Below are 16557 nucleotides of genomic sequence, written 5' to 3' on the forward strand. Positions count from 1 at the left end.
GGAAGGAGGCCTTGGCCAGGCATGGTGGCTCACACCTGTAATCCTAGCACTTTGGGAGACTGAGGTGGGTGGATCGCTTGAGTCCAGGAGTTTGAGACCAGCCTGGGCAACGTGGTGAAAACCTGTCTCTACAAAAAATACAAAAATCAGCTGTGTATGGTGGTGCATGCCTGTAGGCCCAGCTACTAGAGAGACTGAGGTGGGAGAATCACTTGAGCCTAGGAAGTCAAGTCTGCAGTGAGCTGTAAACATGCCACTGCACTCTAGCCTGGGCAGCAGAGCAAGACCCTGTCTCAAAAAAAGGAAAGAGAAAAGGTCTCAAAACAAGGAAGTGTCACCTTGGCTTTATACATAACCTCAGAACCACCTAGAGTCAGAAACTCCTCTGTACTCATCTTCCATCCCAAACCACAAGGTCCTTTCTCAATCAGTCACCTTTAGTAATGAATGCCAAGGTATCTTCCTTTAGAGATGAATTTTAGCATGAATTCCTCTCCCTGCTTAAACAAGCAGATACACTTGGCCACTCTGGTAGAACTTGGTAACAATGCCAATAAAAGGAGTATTTGTGATTCTTCAGTCAAGCCAGAAAGGATGACACCAGAAATTGCTTTGACTCATTATCACAATTTGCAGAGATAAGAGTGCATTCAGGAAGGCTTGAGAAGTTATACATAGGGAGTGTCCAAGTACTCAGAGATTAAATGAATGCCTCAGGAAACAGTAAGTCGCACATCATCAGTGGGATATTCAAGCTAGACTGCCCCTTGGCACATATCATGGAGAGAACATGTGGCAAGAAATGAGGATGAACTAGATCAGATATCCAGTTTCTTCTCATCTAAGGTCTGTGAATTAAAATAAATAATGCTAATGATCTTAGTGTTTGTAACAACTTAAGGTGGGTTTCTGGGCTCAAGGATCAGAAAACCACAGACCTGACTAGGATCCTGGGAGTTGAGAGATAACATAAATTTTAATGAAAATAAACCTGCCAAAGTGACCAGAGTGAGTGTGTGTGTCTGTGGTTTTTGTTTGTTTGTTTGAGATAAGGTCTTGCTCTGTCACCTTGGCTAGAGTGCAGTGGTGCAATCTTGGCTCACTGCATCCTCAACCTCCTGAGCTCAAGCAATCCTCCCGCCTCAGCCTCATAAAGTGATGGTACTACAGGCATGAGCCACCACCATTCCCAGCCCAGAGTGTTTTGTTTTGTTTAGAGAAAGGGTCTTGCTGTGTCACCCAGGCTGGATTGCCCAGTGGTGTGATCATGGCTTACCACAGCCTCGACCTCCCGAGCTCAGGTGATCCTCCTACCTCAGACTCCTAAGTAGCTGGGACTACAGGTGTGCAGCACCATGCCTAGCTAATTTTTGTATTTTTTGTATAGATAGGGTTTGTTACTATGTTACTCAGGCTGGTCTCGAACTCCTGGGTTCAAGGGATCTTCTCACCTTGGCCTCCCAAAAGTCTGAGATTATAGATGTGAGCTACCACACCTGGCATCAGAGTATATTTTTAAGATAGCCAATGATTATGCTCTAGTCGCAATTGCTCAGAGGAGCTAAAGGTTTTTTTGTTTTTTTGTTTGAGACGGAATCTCGCTCTGTCGCCCAGGCTGGAGTGCAGTGGCACCATCTTGGCTCACTGCAAGCTCCGCCTCCCAAGTTCACGCCATTCTCCTGCCTCAGCCTCCCCAGTAGCTGGGACTACAGGCGCCCGCCACCACGCCCGGCTAATTTTTTGTATTTTCAGTAGAGACGGGGTTTCACTGTGGTCTCGATCTCCTGACCTCATGATCCGCCCACCTCGGCCTCCCAAAGTGCTGGGATTATAGGAGTGAGCCATCGCACCCGGCCGGAGCTAAAGTTTTGAAGGTAAAATGATACTTCATTGAAACAATAAGACACTCATGCATCAAAAGTAAGTCTCTAGTCCCTCTAGTCTTACCTTGTAATAATGCAATACCTTGCCTTAGTATTTAGTATGGTTGAACAAAAAATTTCTCTCCAACTTATTTGCCTCTGAATAGTAAATCAGTCTCCCAGTAACACTGGAATGTTATTATTTTTTAAATCTCCAGAAACAAATATGTGCTGTTTGTCTTCTGAAGTCCTCTGTGTACTAAGCCATGCTTGCCTACTGTGGCGTTTAGCAGAGCCTCAGTGCACATTCTCTAGCCACTGGATGTTGCCTCACTTTTGTAGATCTAGCCTCGTGTGGCCTAACACTAACCAGCGGCAGCTCTGTTTAATCAATAACCAGGTCTCCTGTTCTGGGCTAATAATTTCCCAGCAGGCGCACAATTCCCTGATCATTGATGGTGCCTACAACAAATGTATTATTCAGTGGGCAAACAGTGTTTGTGTGTTGATAGGATACTGAAGTAATAGTTCGGAGATGTGGGTTCCAGTTTCTACTTCATCTATGACTTAAGTGACCCTGAGAAAGTTATTTTATGAGTTGTTCCATATGAAAAGACTAGGAATGTGTATAGGCCTTAATTTATAAGGTCTGTTAGGATATAATGAGATACTTAATAGCAAACAGATCCCATTCTCCAAGACTCTATTTAATTCCTCAACCAGAGCTCAAAGACCTCCATGATGAAGGGGCATCTGCTTTCAAATCACAGTCTTTATTCTCTGATCAACATCTTATAAGGCTAAGAAGCTCCAGTTATTAATTGCACTGCAAAGTTGGGAAGGGCCTGGAAGAGCAGCACCTTTGAGCCTCACAAGTTGGGTTTGGGTTGCCCAGTTGAGGACAAACTCTCCCCATCCCCACCCCCATATATGTACACACACACTGATACTATGTTTCACATAGTATCTAATTGGTTTCACATCAATTTTTGTCAAAAACCATCTGCATTTCTATTTCTTATAGATGAAGGTCAGAGACGATGTGACTTTTAAGATCTCATGGTTAGTGGTGGGGCTAAGACCAGACCCAAATTAGTGCTCTTTATGCCATACATTATTTGCCTTTTCCTAATCACTGTCTGAGATGATACTAAACAATGTCCATTTTGGACTCCAAAATGTAAAGGATTTTAACAAAAGGGTGGGGGTTTCAGGGAATCTCTCTTCAGAGCTGCCAGGGTGCACAACTGCATGGGGGGAGCCATGCACGTTATCTACAAATGGCACCCTTTAAATTTCACTGCACAGCCTGCACAGAGCTAACACCCTCAGCAGCCTTCTCTCCCTGTATCCGTTAAGAACAAGTACCTGAAAATAGGGTAGCAAAAGGTAAAGTCATTAATTGCCCAGGACACATACAGGAAGACCCTGATTCTGCAGCTGGCGAAATGTGATGTAGGTGATGGCATAGGGGCTGTGAAGCTAGCTGACAATCATGATTAATTTTTTTTTTTTTTTTGAGACAGAGTCTCACTTTGTTGCCCAGGCTGGAGTGCAGTGGCATGATCTCAGCTCACTGCAACCTCCGCCTCCTGGGTTCAAGCAACTCTCCTGCCTCAGCCTCCCAAGTAGCTGGGACTACGGGCATGCGCAACCACACCCAGCTAATTTGTGTATTTTTGTAGAGATAGGGTTTCTCTATGTTGGCCAGGCTGGTCTCAAACTCCTGACCACAAGTGATCTGCCTGCCTTGGCCTCCCAAAGTGCTAGGATTATAGGTGTGAGGCACCGTGCCCGACCTCCCATGACTAATTTTATGTTCAAATTTCTTTTATAGTCAGGTAGGATAGATTTTAAATTCTAAGCATAACTCGAATCTTTCATCCCACTGTAATTTGAAGAACCCAATTGTGAGGAGAAAACAAAGAATCTTTTTTTAGAGACGGAGTCTCCTTATGTTGCCCAGGCTGGACACCAAACTCCTGGGCTCAAGCAATCATCCCACCTCAACCTCCTGAGTAGGGGGGGATCTATAGGCATGAGCCTCTATGCCCTAGAAATCTTGTTTTTTAATCCCATTGAGTTAGTCCAAATTCAGGTGGGTATATTGAAAATACTGGAGATGAGGTCTGGGATCTAATCCTGGCTCTGCAAGGCAAAGTCTAGCTCTGTCACCTAGGCTGGAATGTAGTGGTATGATCATGGCTTACTGCAGCCTTAACCTTCCAGGCTCAAGCGATCCTCCCACCTCAGCCTCCCAAGTAGCTGGGACTACAGGCATGTGTCACCATGCTCATCTAATATTTTTATTATTTTTTTGTAGATAGGGTCTCACTATGTTGCCCAGGCTGGTCTCAAACTCCTGGTCTCAAGCAATCCTTCCACCTCAGCCTCTCAAAGTGGTAGGACTACAGGCATGAGCCACTGCACCTGGCTGCCACACAGCTGTTTGAGGCAAGCAAATTAAACACTATAGAAATGTTAATCTCAAAATAGTTCAAATGTCGACATTCTAGGAGTTAAAAAACTGCCACTTTAAGTCTTCTTTTCAATATGGTAGGTAACCTAAATTATACTTTATCCTTTTTTTTTTTTTTTTTTTTTTTTGAGACGGAGTCCCGCTCTGTAAGCTAGGCTGGAGTGCAGTGGGTCGATCTCGGCTCACTGCAAGCTCCGCCTCCCGGGTTCACGCCATTCTCCTGCCTCAGCCTCCGGGGTAGCTGGGATTACAGGCGTGAGCCACCGCGCCCGGCCCAACCTAAATTATACTTTTAAAAATGGTACTTAAAACCATTTTCTTGGCTGGGTGTGGTGGCTCACGCCTGTAATCCCAGTACTTTGGGAGGGCGAGGCAGATGGTTCATCTGAGGTCAGGAGTTCGCAACCAGCTTGGCCAGGATGGAGAAACCCCATCTTTACTAAAAATACAAAAATTAGCTGGGCTTGGTGGCACACACCTGTAATCCCAGCTACTTCAGAGGCTGAGCCACGAGAATCACTTGAACCTGGGAGGCGGAGGTTGTTGTGAGCCAAGATCACATCACTGCACTCCAGCCTGGGTAACAGAGGCTGCCTCAAAAACAAAAAAACAAACAAAAAACCCAAAAGCTATTTTCTTTTCTTTTTTTTTTTTTTTTGAGATGGAGTCTCACTCTGTCACCCAGGCTAGAGTGTAGTGGCCTGATCTTGGCTCACTGCAACCTTCACCTCTCAGGTTCAAGTAATTCTCCTGCCTAAGCCTCCTTAGTAGCTGGGATTACAGGCACCCACCGCCTGGCTAATTTTTGTATTTATTTTATTTTATTTATTTATTTATTTTTTAATTTTGAGACGGAGTCTAGCTCTGTCGCCCAGGCTGGAGTGCAGTGGCACGATCTCAGCTCGCTGCAATCTCTGCCTCCCGGGTTCACGCCATTCTCCTGCCTCAGCCTCCCGAGTAGCTGGGACTACAGGCGCCCACCACCATGCCCGGCTAATTTTTTGTATTTTTAGTAGAGACGGGGTTTCACCATTTATTTTTAGTAGAGATGGGGTTTCACCACGTTGGTCAGGCTAGTCTCAAAACTCCTGACCTCAGGTGATCTGCCTGCCTCAGCCTCCCGAAGTGCTGGGATTACAGGTTGAGCCATCACGCCCGGCCCTATTTTCTTTTTAAATTAAAAAACATAAATCCCAGCCCCTGAGCATTTCTCCCTCTGAATCAGTCTTCTGACAAAAAAAAAAGTCACAGTGTTTTAAACAGGACTTGATTCCATGGTTTACTGCCCCCACATAGGGCTAAAATTTGATTTTTCAAATCTAGGGAGATAAGCCCAGATAAGACCACCTTTTGAGGCTTTGTACAAGACCCAAGAGAACTGCTTACATTTATGGCTCCGTGTATCGGCGTTGTAGTTATGCAGACCACAAGGTAGAAATAAAACGTAAGAACTTGCATCAAGCAGTCAGAATTTCAACTAGAATAATCTCACACCCAGAACACAATAGGCCACTTCACTCTGGGCAGACAGAAGGTGAGCCAATTAGACTAGAGGGTTTATATATATATATATATATATATATACATTTTTTTTTTTTTTTTTTTGAGACGGAGTCTCGCTGTCACCCAGGCTGGAGTGCAGTCACATGATCTCGGCTCACTGCAAACTCCGCCTCCTGGGTTCAAGTGATTCTCCTGCCTCAGCCTCCCGAGTAGCTGGGATTACAGGCACCCGCCACCACACCCAGCTAATTTTTGCATTTTTAGTAGAGACAGGGTTTCGCCATGTTGGCCAGGTTGGTCTTGAACTCCTGACCTCAGGTGATCCACCAAACTTGGCCTCCCAAAGTGCTGGGATTACAGGTGCGAGCCACCGCACCCGGATGAGGGTTTATGTCTTTTATCAGATGGTACACTCTTACCATCTGAGTGGTAATCCCATTTTTGTAACCCCAACATTCAGCACACTGCCTAAGGTTCAGTAATTATCCAATAGTCACTCAATAGAGTTTATCTTCATGGGAATAAAATTGCTTAAAAAAACTGGACAGACACTGTGTACTAAAATTACTTTATTACAGTTGATTTTTTTAAACATTTCCTTTGCTATGATACAAAGGATACTTACAAACAAAATATTACATATGACCTTGTTTTCGCTCTTATGTTCTGACAACTTGGTAACAGCTTTTAATGCACAATCTATACAATTAATACAGGTTATATATGAACTATAAGGTATGCTGAACCAGAAGAATACTGACAATATACTGTACAATAAGCCTTACCAGTTAGTGCTGTGGACCATTTATACCAAAAGGAAAATGCACATCTGTACAGTCACCTTTACCAGCTGGTGCTGACAGAGAGGGAGAGGCTTCTTCCCCAATGCAACCCTTGATAAGCCTCCACTGTGAGCGTCTGTTTGGTCCAAAAATCGAGAGGACAATGTGTATTTAAAATTAGTTATTGGTAAAGTGGTAGAACATCACACTTTCGACACGATACTTTCTCAAAAAAGTATCAGTCCCAGTTTTAAAAGACCACAAGTTCTTTGTCCACTATGAAAACCCTACGGGCTCAGGGGGTTTGGGAGATGACAAGATGAAGGCTGCCAAAAAAGGAGGCAAGAAACCAAGCCAAAATCTAGGTCTTGCAAAATCATCATTTTTCCCTTCACCAAAGGGAACTAGAAATGTACAAATTCATTGATGAACCTCAATGATAGCATATCAGTTAGCTGATAACCCTCATTTTATCTGGACCCCTGACTTGTGGGAATAACTAAAATACATTGTGGATAACAGATACCACTTTTAGAAAAGAACCTCTTGCTTAATTAACATATTCCCTTTAGCCACCACAGCTGGTCCTGGGCTACTACAGGTGTGCATTCATCGCTCAATGGTCTACTCAGAAATGATAAGGTTACAGCTTTTTTTCTTTTCTTTTTTTTTTAAATAAAAAAGCAATTGACTGAAGCATTTTCTTTTTTTAGGTAAATAGCAAAAATAAAAATAAAAACCAACCCTGGCATTTGCACAAATAATGCAAATGGAGTGATATGGCCTTTAAGGAAGGAGTTAGTAGAAAGGAAGAGGGAAGTGAAGAAAATCCAGAGAAAATGATGTACTAATTTCTTTCTTTTAAAAAATTTCTACATGTGCAAAAAAATCATGCTGCTTGAGGAAAACAAAGGGAAATGAGTACATAAAACTAAAAACATAAATATGTTTGGGTGACTGGTAAAAGTAGAAACCAACCTGGGTTACAAAAAGGATTATACATTCAAGATGCTCTTAAACCCAGTGGGATAACTTATGTTAAAACTGTGTTAATAGTTACGTTAAAAATCTCAAGTTTGTTTTTAAATCTTCACAATACAAGCAAAGCTGTTTTAAAATATACACTATACATATTTCTCATAGTCTCTTCAACCTCATTAATGCGCATTAGGCTTTTTCATATACTAAAACAAGGGGGTTCTGAAAGCGAAATTGCTCATAGTAACCCATCCATTATTTTAAATGGTTGTCTTAAGTTTTAAGTGGGCTAAAAAACTTTAGCAGACTTACATAAATAGAATTTAGCAACACAAGTGTTAATTAAAAAAACTCTAAAGCATTTACAAATTATCAGATTGGAACAGTCCGGGGAAGTTATGTGCACTATACTTTAAATGTTATTTACATCTGACCATTGCTTTTGCAAAAAAGTTCCCTAAAAAATAACAAAACAAAACAAAACAAAACAAATTTGGAGAATTAACCTGTTCTAGCAGAGAAGGATCATAAAAGAAAAGGTAAAATGAGAACAAAATTATCTTCTAATAGAAACCCCACACATCCTTCTCTTTTCTTGGATTTTACCCTATGAAACCACCGGCAGCTCCTAATAGGCTCATATATAAGGTGTCAAGGTGTGATAAAATACCTTTTCAGATCAATTACTGGCCTTAAGAGGACTTTTTTTTTTTTTTTTGAAATGTTTTCCCACCTTGTGTCTCTAGCTTGGATTATTCTTGGACACATGTAATTAATTGGAGGGGCACTCCTAAGTAGGCACAATTCCCATTTAATGTGGAATAAAAGGCATAAAATGCTGTTAGGAAGAAGGGTGGTGGTTTCTTTGATATTGTGAAATGCAAAGAAGGACAGCAGCACATTTGGAATGGGAACCAAAAGAGAGCTGTCTGGCAATACACCAGGACAGCCAACATCTTGGTAAGTTATATATAAACTTGTCTATGACAAAGGAAAAAGTGTTGGAAGGGTTCCAATAGCCCCGGGGTTTTCAGATACGAGACAAATGGTCACAGAGACCACCCAGAATCTGCAAATGTTGGGCAGTTACATCCTTTAAAGTCACATAATTCAGTCCATGACCATGTGCAATTTACGGTAACAATGTTCATGCCCAGGCAATGTATTTGGGGCTCAGAAAAAGCAAAATGTGCCACTGAGAGAAACCTGTTCCCTATATAACTGGTCTTCATGCTTTCAAGTGGCCCTAATATACCTTGGATACTAAGCCAAGCCATGCAAAAGCAAAGAGCACACACTTTTCATTAACACTGGTATCTCATTTCTAAACCACTGACCTCAGAGTTGCCATAGAAACATATTAACACGAGTACTGAAAGCATACAACTGAGGGTTCACGGATTTCTAAGAAATGCATTTCCCTTGTCTATGTTCATCAGCCTTTAATACTTTGGCTACAAGGCATATCAGAGAAAGGGAGGTTAAATTGGGTAATGACAAAAGAACATATTAACTCTGGAAATAGGAAAAATGTTCCAGAAATGGGATCAATGTGCCAGCAATAAGCATAGTTCATTTCATTTGAAAATTCAGTTAAAGAGCCCAATAAACAGTTCCAAACCATGTTATCACCTGCATAATTTACATAAACATTAAAACACTTGCACTTTATAGACAAAACACACTTTTGTAAACATGGCCACTGGGGGAGAGAGGCTCCCTACCTCATTCATGATTGAGGACATGTGATCATTTATATTAAATAAAATTATTTCACTGCAAAAGATCTCAAACCTGACCATGATTAAGCTTCATTTCCCCCTGTTTAACATTTAAGTATTAATTCTAAAAATGTCACCTAGGATGGTTTCAGGGTTAGATGCTAGGACCACAACTGGTAATGACAGCAACTTCTCTCTAGCTGGCACAGACCTATAAACTTTAGTACAAAAACAAAAAAATACAGAAACTAGGTCAATTTGTTAGCTACATATTTACAGATAGTTACATGATTTTTCACTCACAAGTGCTGAACACTTTGAGTGAAAGAAAACTGTGCAGGTTGAATTACCCGTACTTTGGGGGGAATTCTGGGTATCAAGATACCCTTTTTCATTCATTCAAAAGTCTCATCTTCTCTCCACTTTTTCATGACAAACTACCTACAGATGTTCAGATTAGTATATCCAGTGGGCATCCTGGTGTTTCAGTGAGGATTAACCTTTTTCTCTATTTAAAGAATTCCTTGTATATTTAGAAACAAAACAATACAATCACACAGACATATATACAAAAAAAAAAAAAATACACCTCTGAAACTTCAAAAAGTTTAGATTGCTGGGAAACAGTTAACAGTGATGGTGACATAGTAAATGGCTCCCCAGTTTTAATTCTCTGCCTTTATTTTCTTTAAAGGATATCTATCTTTGGGTGGGTAGGAAGTGCAAGTTTAAGAAACCCACAACAGGCAGATAAGGTGCATACTAATTTATATATTTCTTATGATCTAAAGACTACCGTTAAGCTAAATGGAGTCTCTTCCCTTGTATGAGTGAAATTTTGGAAATCTGAATACGAACAAGGAGGAAAACATTAGTCAACATGACTTTAAAGGGAACTACCGGAATTCAGCAGAAAATATAAATGCACAATAAAGGAAGAGTTCTCAGCTTCACTTTCTTTTTCTAGACAGTGTTTAATAAAACTTACTTCTTTACAAATTAATAGTCATTTCCAATGCAGACCTATTGTAGTGATTTCATAAAAGTGCAGACAACATAACCAGACACAGCAAAACAGACTTCAATCAGTAGTCCTTGCATACAAGAGGCAAGTCCGCTAAGTGTACAGCCAACTCTTCATCCTTTAAGGGATCTGAGGATGGGAAATTTCCAGTTCTTAAAAACTAAGAGTTGAGTGAGTCTCTTTTAAAAGGCAATGCTACAACCTGGTTGGGGGCACTATCATGTTAGATGGGGGAAAACAAAATAGATAATTTGTTTTTCTTCAATAATGGTCTGTATTTTGGTAAACAGCTCAAAGATGACAGCCCAAGTTTTGACATTGCTCTTGGAGAAGGCTCTTTTCTACCTAAGACAAGAGAACCTCTTCTTCCATCATTATAGGAGATTCACACTTATATACCTTAAATATATTATTTTTTGATTTGAATACAGAAGACACTTCACATTGTGAGCATAGGACAAAATGCAGGACCATATAAATCTCCAAGGAAAAAGTTAATGTGTTGGGGCAAATCTCTACTTGAATAGTAGTGGCTCAGAAGTGGTGGAAGGTGCACAAAGAACTTACTATTAGCAAGCAAGAAGAGGCAGGTAAAGGGAGAAAGCCCCTCACCCAATACCAAATCCTTCTCTCCCAGTGGCCATTTCCTGTTGATTTTACAGTTCAGGAGAATCTTAGATGCTTTAGCAGTAATTCCTTTCTTGGCTGTTTTGATCCTCAGCAAAGTATATAATTATTAGTATTAATGGAGTAAAAAAAGTAAGAGGATCAATGGTATCACTACTAAGAAATACATATAGAAAGCACATAAAGATTGTGTGATGTATTGGTTCTTTTTCTTATCATCTTTGCAGAGGAATCACCATCAGTGTTCTTACTTTCCATGGTTCATTTCTCTCTGCATTACTTATCTCTTATTGCATCACAACACAAACTCACAGAAACACTAACTGGCTCCTTCCCCAGCACCATTTTACTGCATTGCAACTTATGATTCCAAATTTTACTTAATGTCCTCTCCACTCACACAAGTGCTAAGAGGGGATTAAAAAGGAAAAGACTGCATCTAATGACCACCTTCTCATAAACATCAACGCAGAGTACTCATTCTTAAGAAACACATGCATTCTTGCCTTAACTGAGGACTGAAATAACAAAACCAAACAAAAATAACAGAACTTTTAAGTGCCCTGATGGAAATGTACAGTATGAGTTACATCCATCCATCTATACACACATACAGACACTCATATGTATATACAATATATACATACAAATGATAATAGCTATACCAAAAATGTGCATATTTAATACAGTTTTAAAAAGCCAGTAGATCATGGTATAATACAATTTATTTCCACTAGTGAATGGCACAAATGGAGAAATGCAAAGGAGGTGTTTCAAGTACAATGAAGTCATTTTTCACAGGTGAAAATAAATAGTATTATTCCAGTGTCCAACATAATGTATTCTACAAAAGTTTAAAATGCCAGACATTTAGTACTTACAGAAATAGAAAGTTACTAAAGTCTGCTTTATGGTCTCAAAAAGACACTCATAGAGTTTTCGATTTTTGAAAAGGGGGTGAGAAAAAAATTGGTGGAAGCAGGAGGGAGTGTCCAGGATAGTTTCTTTAGTGTACTGAATGTTTACCTGATGTCTAGGCAACCAAAAATCATGACTATGCTAAAATGTTCCATTTACCAACAAATCCTTGACCTAGAGTACTAAGCATATTACACCAGTGTGTGTGGCTTCAAATACAAGACTCTTTGTCTCTAGGTATTGAAATGGCGAATAAGAATTGCAGCTCTGAAAATATAAACACATTTTTCAGATAGCATTATACAAATAAAAATACTTTTGGATACTAGAATTTGGGGTTAGAGCTGACTTCAATAAGGGGAGGAAAAAATATGTGCAAAGGGAAGGGAGCTCAATTTGGAATAATATATTTCAAAGTATGTGGCTTTGCATTTTTAAAATGCTAACCAAAAAAAAATGGGAGATAGAGTGACCCCAAGGAACTTTTTACAGCCAGCCTCTGGATACCAGATATAGCATTTACAACTTCTGATATGCTAGACAAATTTTCCATACTTTTAATTTTCTTAAAGACATATAGTGAGTGAACACCAACACTGGGAAGGAGGTAGTGTTAATTTGATCAAATATTGATATTTCCCCACTGATTCAGAAAGTGCTTGCTCTTTCTCTAGGATATCTCAAAACCCTTCCAATTTTTCTGCTACAAGCTTTACTCTATGATGGTTCCTACTATGTATGAGATTCCTCAGAAGCTAGATCTCACAAACATATACAAACCAATTAATTTGAATCATTTTTTGCAAACTGTATATACTTTAAAGTTAACTTAATGATAAAATCCAGGTATAGTCATGACCTACATGTAAAACTGGTGGCCAAACAAATACATTAGATACAAAACCCTACTGGAGATCTGAATGGACTCAGTAACTCTCAATTTGACTAATTTAAGTCCACAATTGGACTTTAAAATGTACCACCAATAATATTTTGGGTTTGAAAGAGTTTTTTTATGCAAAAGTGATCTGCTTCCCTATTCCACCCATCCAGTAGTACAGAGCAGCCAGATCTATGAATAATTTTTAAGGGTATCAAATTGTATTTTTGACATTTTATTAAATTCTAAAGCTCTCTCGTCATTTTACACCAAATAAGTAATTTCTTAATTTGTTGGAAACGCTATAATACCTGAATGCAAAAAAGATACTGAGACGACTAAAAGCCCCTTTCACTGATATTACAAGTACATGTCATTTCATGTTTACCTAAAAACCGGTGACCTGGAGCATGGGCTGAAAGAACAACACATAAGAGTGCTTCTTGAAACACTGCCTAAAATTTTGTGTGAACTCTATGGTGATCTTGGTTTTAAAAACATTTACATTAAAACATTAATTTTCTTCCAGTTTCCTTAAAATGAATCCCAGAAACTCCTACAGGTGAGGATTCATGGCAACTCGACTGACATACCTGGGAAAGACTTAAAATTTGGTTGAGAAAACCAGGACTTCAACAGTGATAGATTGATTACTGTTTGGTCATTAGTTTGGTCTAGGCAAAGAGTGCCATTGAGAGGGACTTAGAGAGTTCTACCTTGGAGCCCTCTGACTATAGGAAAAGCAGGATCCAGAGTTAGCAGCAAGGATTCTTCAAGACAACTTGGAAGGGAGCAGGACAATAACTTGTAAGAAACTCTGATTTGTCACTGAAAAGGATATTTTTCTTCAAGTCATACTCACAGCTTCCTACCCACCTCCAACACAATTTCTATACAAGAAATGGAAAACCAAGAAAATAACTGACTTTTTAGCATTGGGTTCATCCTTCATTGTACAACAAAACATAACAAAACAAAACATGTGCCCCCTGAAAAATAAGAGTTAGCTTTCGTCAAGAGATTCCCTGACCACTATAACTTATTTTACTTTTTTTTTTTAATTGGCCAAACTTCCTAGTTCCTTTTCAGTAGTACTTTAGCACTGAGGCTTGAGACTTGTGGAAGTGGTGTTTCCTATTGTGTGATGTTAACTTGATGCCAAATGGTCACTAAGTCTCAACGAACTAGAAGTTTGTAAAGTACTGCAGCAACGAAAACAGCAATTAAAAATAGAGGACCTGCACATGCAGCAAAATCTACAGTGGTGATGAAGATTAGTCAGCAGCTGGTAAAGTCATTGGCTCAGTGACTCCTGGTTCACTGTGGCAACTAAACATTTAAATAATTGGCTATTCTACTTGTAAACAGAAAATCACATAAGCCAAAAGGAGATAACAATTATGTCTATGTAGTGTGACGAGAATTTCAATAGATGGCAATTTGCAAATATGGCATCAAACACCTCCGGCATTTGATTTGTATTGGCTATATGTCTTTGTTTTTGTACAAACAAAGTAAAAGTACTGTTTGGGGTCTTGGGCATTATAGAGCTTAGCTAGGATGAGATATCACAGTATAAGCAACAAAACGTCAGGACACATAAGCTTCATCTCCTCACTCTGCTGCGGGACATACCCACCACATGAACTTTCAGGGCCCCTCTCACCCTTCTGGTCTTCCCCATTGAAGGCTCACAGGTTTGTTAATGCAACCCTACACAACTTGTGATCTCCTTAAGTACCCCCATCTTATCATAATACAAAGAAGGCACAATTGAATGGACAAAAATCACTCACAAGCCTATGACGCATTCAGGAAAAAAGAAAAACTAAGTTGTTTTCTACTCTCTGAAAAAGTCAATGAAGTCCTTTAGTGTTCATGGATTTCTACACTTGATATTAGCCAAAAGGCCGAGAAGCAATGTGTTCATGGATTTCTGCTTTCTTTTTTTAGTCCAAATGAGGCTGAGAAGTCAGATCAATTTAATAACAAATAAATACACTGGTGAGGCAATGCAGGTGTGTACCAGTAATAACTTATTTCAACATATGCTGCCTGCTGTGAGTGGCTCATAAGAATTTGGGATATGGGATAAAAAGGCTTTAGATCTTTTCAGAAACTTCTTAGGATACAGACACCCAAAAGTGATAACTGAAGCCATTTTGCTACGTTCTATTTTTGCAGTGTTCAGAAAAATCCCCTATCTAGCCAATTCTTTTCACCACATGCATAATATATGTGTATGTGTGTGTATATATATATGTACACACATACACATTTATTTTTAATATCAACTCCACTTTTCAAAATTTCCCCAAAAACAAACAAACCCGGCAGCCAAGTACTATGACATCCCAATTAGTAAACACAAAACAGAACGCTTTACAAAAATGAATAAAATATACCATATGCACTCAGCTTCCACACTGTAGTACCCAAGTGAGGAGGCTGCTGTGACGATGTCTGTAGGCAGTTTCTTTTGGCAGACAGCTCCAGCGGAATTGCCACTCTCAATTATTAAGTTATGTATAAGACATGTGTGACCCATTGGATATTTGTGAAGTGACACTCGTGCTTCTGCTCATGCCCTGCTCCGTCCGTCCCCCAGAAGCTGTCCGCCTCAGAGCCTGGGGGCTATTGCGGACTCCCATACTGCTACCTCGAGGTACCCCTTGCATTGGCCCTGAAGGGTGACCCCATGGCTGGGGTCCACCTTGCATTGGATGGCCCCAAGCTTGTGGTGGGCCACCCATGGGATGACCCCAGTGAGGTCCTGGACCCCCAGTAGGGTTGTGTGACCAACCAGAAGCTCCCGGGTAGCTGTGGCTGAATGCCTCAGGGGAGAGATTAGAAAGGACCATATTACTAAAACCTAGTCTCATGCTTTCAGAGTCAAAAGCTTCAATCTCTCTGGCTTGACGTTCCAACAGGCTTCGTATTCGTTCTGTGCGCTCATTCTGCAAAGCCAACATCTCTTCTTCAATCTGTTGGAGATTGGAAGAAAAATGAAAGCCAATTTATTATTTTTAAGTCTATAAAGAAAGGAAGCAATAATTATTCAGCTTTGAAGTGCCTATTTTATGGATGTATATTTGTCCATGAGTTTCAAATTTTATTTAAACTTTTTCCCTTTAATTTATTAAAAAATTTTTAAAGTTTTTATATATTTGGGGGTACAACTGCAGATTTTTTTACATGCATATATTGCGTAGTGGTGAAGTCTGGGCTTTTAGTGCACCCATAACTTGAATAGGGAACACTATACCCAATAGGTAATTTTTCAACCCTCACTCATCTCCCACCCTCCCACCTTCTGTAGTCTCTAGTGTCTATTATTTGATGCTATGGATATACATTTAAAAATCAAGGCCGGGCGCGGTGGCTCACGCCTGTAGTCCCAGCACTTTGGGAGGCTGATGCGGGCGTATCATGAGGTCAGGAGGTCGAGACCATCCTGGCTAACACGGTGAAACCCCGTGTCTACTAAAAATACAAAAAATTAGCCGGGCATGGTGGTGGCGGGCCCCTGTAGTCCCAGCTACTCAGGAGGCTGAGGCAGGAGAATGGTGTGAACCCGGGAGGTGAAGCTTGCAGTGAGCCGAGATCACGCCACTGCACTCCAGCTTGGGCGACAGAGCGAGACTCCGTCTCATAAAAAAAATAAAAAGTAAAATAAAATAAAAAAAAAAAAGAGATGTCCCTTAGGAATCAGCACAATTTATATTTTTAAAATGTGTACAATCAGACCACTTTAGCCTGGGCTACAGAAAAAAATACGTGTGG

General features: G+C 40.2%; 1 protein-coding gene across 5 annotated transcripts in view; it reads right to left on the bottom strand.

Annotated features, from left to right (window-relative positions):
* Positions 1-6395: 6395 nt before the first annotated feature.
* TAOK1 (TAO kinase 1) overlaps positions 6396-16557 on the bottom strand; it is a 164518-nt gene continuing 154356 nt past the window's right edge. For all 5 annotated transcript variants that reach the window (XM_008965146.4, XM_034942166.3, XM_055101577.2 and 2 more), the window contains one exon: positions 6396-15758. In XM_008965146.4, coding sequence (XP_008963394.1) covers positions 15297-15758 — 462 coding nt within the window. In that variant the 3' untranslated portion in view covers positions 6396-15296. The remainder of the gene's footprint in view (positions 15759-16557) is intronic.

The sequence above is a fragment of the Pan paniscus genome, chromosome 19, assembly GCF_029289425.2.
Source record: "Pan paniscus chromosome 19, NHGRI_mPanPan1-v2.0_pri, whole genome shotgun sequence".
NCBI classification, from domain to species: domain Eukaryota; kingdom Metazoa; phylum Chordata; class Mammalia; order Primates; family Hominidae; genus Pan; species Pan paniscus.